The following is a 6,213-nucleotide window of genomic DNA, read 5'->3' as shown; positions in this document are numbered from 1 at the left end:
GGGAGAAATGTGCACAGCCATCAGTTCTTAAGTAAGAGAGTAGGGAAAAACTGAGGTTTGGCTCAGTACTTCCTTCTCCCCATATCAGCCATGGAAAAAGCTGGTTTAGAAAAAAACACCTCTTTGAATTACACTTGGGGTTCACAGTTCATCCACATGGGTACAGCCATGGATGGTAAAAACGATACCAGGCAATGAGAGAGAACTGAAGTGTTGTAAAAGTCTGTCTCCAGTGTAGAGAGATGTATGTGCTAGAACGATATGTACAATGCTTGAAAAAATTCCAGTATGTCTCAATTTATTATTTATAATGTGGTTTTGAAAAGATTTTACCCAAAGAAAGCAAAATCACCTTGTTTTTAGGGATGATAGTTTAAAATACAAGACTGCTAAGCAACCTGTTGAAGCAAAATTGTTGAATCATGTTTTATCATCCTTGTACTGCTGTGCTTCTGTATTTGTGTTGTTTAGGAAACAAACCAATGATGTTCCTCAGATTCTGGTGGCTTTTGTGGATACTTGAACATCATGAGTTTTTAGCAGAAAATCTCAGGGAAGAGAAGGTATATGGATTGAGAAGATCAAAACCTAAACACATTCTGTCAAATATTGTAGAAAAATATCCCAGCTCAAGTGAACAAGGTGAATATTGTAATTTTAAAACAGGTGTGATTTTAAACATCCTGATTTATTTGAATTCTGGACTATATGGTTAATTTGCCTTCTAGATGCTTATAATCAGTCAGGTTTGCCTCATTCTACATTTGCACCTGCCTAACCTTTGCACTTGTATCTTTTTACTCACATCTTTTCACTCCCATCTTTTCCCTCCCTTTTTGTGTATTTCAGAAAAGGAGACAGCATCTGTATTTTGTTATGATGTGGCTGAGAGCCTCTTACTGTCATAAGAATAATAGCCCACATAACTATTTTCATAGAATTGATGTCATCAGTAGTTTAGAAAATTAATACTCTACAGATCCTGCTTTTAGAAATTTTTGTCACTGGATGTGAGTGTTAGTACTAGGGACAGTACTAACATTCACTCAGTCAAAATCCAGCTCTGTCAAATCACATTCCAGTGTCTTGTTCACTAAGCGTCATTTTCGTATACATGACCTCCAGCTATGTTGGTAGGGTACAGTGAAATACCAGGCAAGATGACAGAATGAAATTTAAAAACCACTACAACATTTCTCATTTCATACTATATCAACATACCTTCAGGTTTTTATTCCTTGGGACATCTGTTTTGGAGCAAATCCCTCAGCCTCTGTCAGCTCTATCTTCATGAGGGGCTCACACTTGTGACCACAGATGTCATCAAAAGTTTCCACAATGCCATTCTTCAATCCTAAAATACACGTAAGGGTAGAATGAGATTTAGTATGAAGTCACTCCACTCACCTACATACCTATTTATTCTAGATGAAGATTGCATTCTGGAAATTGCCTTTTTACTGGACAGCTCCAAAAGTGCCAAGGACTACAATCATGAACAACAGAAAAGATTTGTACTGCAAACAGTAGACAGAATGAAAAGTCTGCAGCTTAGTTCTGGACGTACCCTGCGCTGGAGGATGGCCCTACTTCAGTACAGCAGCACTGTTTTCATAGAGCAAACTTTCCATGACTGGAAAGGTCCTGAAGCATTCAAATCCCACATTGCTCCCATCACCCACATAGGCCATGGCACCTACACAACTTATGCTATAACGAATCTTACTCAGCTCTACATGTCTGAAGGGACTGTGGGTAGTGTCAAAGTAGCCGTGCTTTTCACTGATGGAGTGGATCATCCAAGAAACCCAGACATTTTTGCAGCTGCAGCTGATGCTAAACACCAAGGAATTGTATTTTTCACAATGGGAATGACCAGAGTGGCTGAGGAGGTCAGCAATGCTGCCAAGCTCCGGCTCCTGGCCAGTGTCCCAGCATCCCGGTTCGTTTTCAACCTCCAGGAGAAAGGAACTGTGGAGAAGGTTCTCAAAGAAATGGTATGTATGAGAAAGAATTTGAAATAGTGTTAGGAACATATGTAGATCTTATATCCAATATTTTGAAAATACATTTCTTCAATATACCATTGAAGAAACTTGCACATTTTACATTTGAAAGTAGCCCAATTATTAATGAGATCACTGTGCCAAAATAAAGGTTTCCTTTCTCTTCCCACCATTCAGATCTTCTCATTCAAAAGATTTGACACTGCAAACTGAATTAGATTTAAACATTATTTTTATCTTTGTTTTTCCTCCTAAGAAAGATATTTCAAATCTCTTGTCTTAAAAAAAACTTTTTTTTTACATCCTAGTGCTTTAGTCTGTAGCAAGTAGGAAAGTGAAGCTGCCTTTTGTATCAGAAAAAGATGCAGCTCTTGTAGAAGTGAAAATAAATTTGCAGACCATGGAGATAGCTCAATTTAGACAAAATTTGAACTTCGTGATAGACATCTTTAAATTTCCATGGAAAATCTACCACATAATCAAGAGGAAATATATAAATTGAGCTTGAAGTTTTGTTTGGATGTTTTTCTTCTCCATTTAAACTTTATATATAAAAAATATTCCCTGCCAAGTATAGAGAATATAGCCATATTCTAGCCTATAACCCTGGTGACACAAGCGGTGGATGGAGTCCTTATCTGAGCATGCACAGAGATTTAAACTAGAATTATGAATAACAATCAGGAGACTTCTGCAATGAAATTGATTCCAAAGTGATCCCACACAAGCCTTGAAATTGCACCTGTGTTGGCTTTCCTGTCTCCCTGGCCTTCACTTCATTTGCATTGGTTCCCTGAAGAGTGCACTTCCCATCTTCTCTGCTACTGTCCCTTTTTCCTGTGTCATAGTAAGCACCTCTCAAAGGACAAAACATCTCTTTATTTTACCTCTTCTAAACAGGCAGTCATCCTCAGGTGCCTTCTTTCAATAGCATGGCTGCTGTTTGGTTTAAATAATGGCTTTGTCATAACTATACCTGCATGCATGAGAATTGTAGAAATCTGTATTGCATTGCTGCTGATCAACACATTTATGTCCTCTCAAGAGACTGCAGTAGTTGTGGAAAATGGGAGGATTTCATTGCATGTGGGTGTCTCAGCTCTACAGATCTTCTCAAAAATAACAGCTAAATTGCTGATGATAACTTTATGTGATCATCAGCAAAGCCAATCTTTTCTAGGGTGTACTTTCTGTTCTCATTTTGTGTGTGCTTAACAGTATGAATACAAGAGGTTCTGATTTTCCAAGTGTAGAACATTCATCCTTCACTCCTACTAAAGAGCTGCTTCTATTCAGCAGTTTGTAAACAATGCAGTTTGTGGATGCATTGTTCCCATATATTTAGCTAACCTGTTTACTATTGTAATTTTAGAAAATTATGGCTGAATATGGAGAGTCAATGATTTCAGTCAACAATCTATAAAAACAATTGAAAATATTTAGCTTATTTTTTGAGTGGAGAGATTGCTAGAATGTTTCTTAGAAATTAAAATTTAATTGTTAGTCAATATATTAATTGTATAATTTAATTAGCTAGTTGGTGAACCTATTTATTGTCACATCTTGCAGTGTCTTTTCTGTAGAGTTGGATTAAGACTTTAAGTTTCTAATGTTGTTTTCAATATCTGTCTTTACAGAAAGACCTGTCTGAGGAGGAGGTAAATCTTTTAATTTTTTGGTTTTTCTTTTCCTGTGTAGACTTACTGCTTAATATATATATTTACAATTATATGGAAATATGATTCAGGAAAACTGATAGCTCAGGAAGCTGGTTAAATGCTGAGTCTAATGGAATTGTCTTCAAGTTAAACATGTTTTTGAATTTGCAGGACAGAGCTTTAATTTGCTATCCTAAGGTAATTTACTATTATATTTCGTAATTAATAATTTATTAATTTCCTAACTACAAATATAACTTGCTAACCTAAAGTATTTTCAAAGAAAAAGAAACAATGTGTGAGTATTCAGGCTAGCAAGAATTTTGACATACATCTTGACATGTCCTCTGACAAACCCAGTGAAAAATAAAACATGATGCAGAGCTGAAGACAGGGCAGCTCTAACCCTTAACCCTCTTCCTGGGTGAGAGGGTTTGAAAAGGGTAAGATGTCAAAGCTCCACCACGCCTTCTTCCAGTTTGTCCATGCTGTGTCACCCTGACTGCAGGCATTGATAGGTCTGGCTGGCATTTTGTGGGGAATAAAGTTAGTTTTCCTTTGAAAGATGTTAAGGATATTTAAGGCACAGTTTTCACACAAAAAATGTTCTCCCAAGGAGGTCAAGCAAACTGCTAAATAGTATGAGTGTTCACAAAACTTTGAAAGACTTCATTTTTGACTAATTTCCACTGACATGTTGATTTTTCTCTATCTATATAGAAGTAGTAAGACAGTCAATGTTAGCCTTGGAAAACATATTGTGACTAATTTGGATATTCAGATAAGAATTATTTTTGAACCCTTCACTTCTAGACATCTTCAAGATGAGCAGAAGTTTAATAAATAACTAAACAAAAAATTAAAATTACATTCCTTATCCTTCCTTCAAAAATTACTCCAGTATCTGTGATAACTCTGTCATGATCTTAAAGATTCAAAAAGATCTTGAAAATCCCATAAATACATACCATAATGAGGTTTCACTGCGACACCTGATGGCAGAGATGACAGAAGAGAAAGAAGGATTATCAAGTATTATAATGAATTGCATTAACTAAAAGTATATATCCATTCATATTTTGTTTATAGATCTAGCTAGAGCTAAACTATAAACTATCCTGCTTACAATGGGATTAAGTAAAGAGATGTAAGATGCTTTTTTACTTCATCTTCTTGGCTATCTCTACCATGCCTAGTAATGAAAACAAAACAGACACAGCACACCCATAAACTGACCTTAAGAAGAGTTTGGAGGTAAAGCCATTATCAAGATGATTGAAATTTTAGGAGTAGGAATGATACACAATTTTGGATGGAGTATAGGAGGTCACATTCTGGATGAGTAGTATACCGATAGTTAAAAGATTTCTGTAAAACAGGTAAATACAATTTCTGGTCATTCCAGGTGTAAAATTTAAACTAGCCATACAGTAACTTAATGCAAATGTCTGTGTGTTTTCTATGTCTTCCATTAAAATGTGCTGATTTGTACTATTTTCATCCAAAGTGTCCCCAGGTTGACACATGTAACTGTGAGAAGGGGGAAAGAGGCCTTCCTGGTCCTGCTGTAAGTAGCTGTCACTCAAATAACTGATCTACAGTATAAGTTAAAATGTTATTCACTGTTAAAAATTTTAAAAGAAATTGTTTGAACCCAAATCCTGAGACCTTAGAAGTTCAAGGGTCAATACACACTCCTCCATGAAGATGCCCCAGGAGCAGGAAGTGCACAGAGTCCTGAGACTGCCATGAGACACTCCCTCGGTGTGGGGACAGACAGGAGGAGGAACAATGATGTGTGGTGAGGCTCTCCTGTGAGCCACAGCAGTATGAAAGGCTGAAAAGAATACTTTCCTGTTGAAATCACACAAGACCAGTTGGATCTAACTAGCCTCAAATCAAACATTAATATCCAAAAAGCTCTTTGAAAACAAGAGAGAGAGCAAAATACTGAAGCATCAGGAACAACTGAGACAAGAATAAAGTGGACTGGACTTCTTTCAGAATATTCTAGGGGGTTACTTCATACAAGGCTTGGTGATCTAAACTGCAGGGCTTGCATTTCAAAAACAACCAAATGATCTGCTATTATATCCCTGACATTGAACTAAGAGCACTATAGTACCTTTCAGCCCTTGCTCAAGGTGAAGGGACTGTCTCAGAGTTTGAAAGAGAACCCTAGATTGGCCCATCCTCATCCTTTTGACCTGAATATCCTACACATACACGAACAGAAAGACACCTGGGTTTATGCAGTGCAGTACAATGCACTTTAACATAAAATGTACCCTCTACTGTGTGCAAACAGTAGTTTTGTTTGGGTTAATATCTGCTGTCTTTACTTGGAAAGTGCAGGTATTGCTTACACAGAAGCATACACCCCAAAGGGTTGAGAAGAAAACAAAAACATCCACTTAGCAAGCTGGGTAGTTATAAAAACAGCTGATCACCTCTTTTCTTCAGAGAAGAAGTGAACAAACTAGTTTTGTTTATAACAAAGTCAAAAGAGAAACATGACTGCCTATTGAGTTGGTCCTGCTGTTCCCAGA

General features: G+C 36.9%; 1 protein-coding gene across 1 annotated transcript in view; it reads left to right on the top strand.

Moving 5' to 3' along the window:
- The first annotated feature begins 1,114 nt into the window (after positions 1 to 1,114).
- LOC131560778 (collagen alpha-1(XXVIII) chain-like) overlaps positions 1,115 to 6,213 on the top strand; it is a 32,079-nt gene continuing 26,980 nt past the window's right edge. The window contains exons 1-4 of the mRNA XM_058809729.1: positions 1,115 to 1,133; positions 1,429 to 1,982; positions 2,604 to 2,636; positions 5,172 to 5,231. Coding sequence (XP_058665712.1) covers positions 1,115 to 1,133; positions 1,429 to 1,982; positions 2,604 to 2,636; positions 5,172 to 5,231 — 666 coding nt within the window. The remainder of the gene's footprint in view (positions 1,134 to 1,428; positions 1,983 to 2,603; positions 2,637 to 5,171; positions 5,232 to 6,213) is intronic.

The sequence above is a fragment of the Ammospiza caudacuta genome, chromosome 8 (genome assembly GCF_027887145.1).
Source record: "Ammospiza caudacuta isolate bAmmCau1 chromosome 8, bAmmCau1.pri, whole genome shotgun sequence".
NCBI classification, from domain to species: Eukaryota; Metazoa; Chordata; class Aves; order Passeriformes; family Passerellidae; genus Ammospiza; species Ammospiza caudacuta.
The sequence above is the reverse complement of the archived record's forward strand: the minus strand, read 5'-3'. Positions and strand labels throughout refer to the sequence as shown.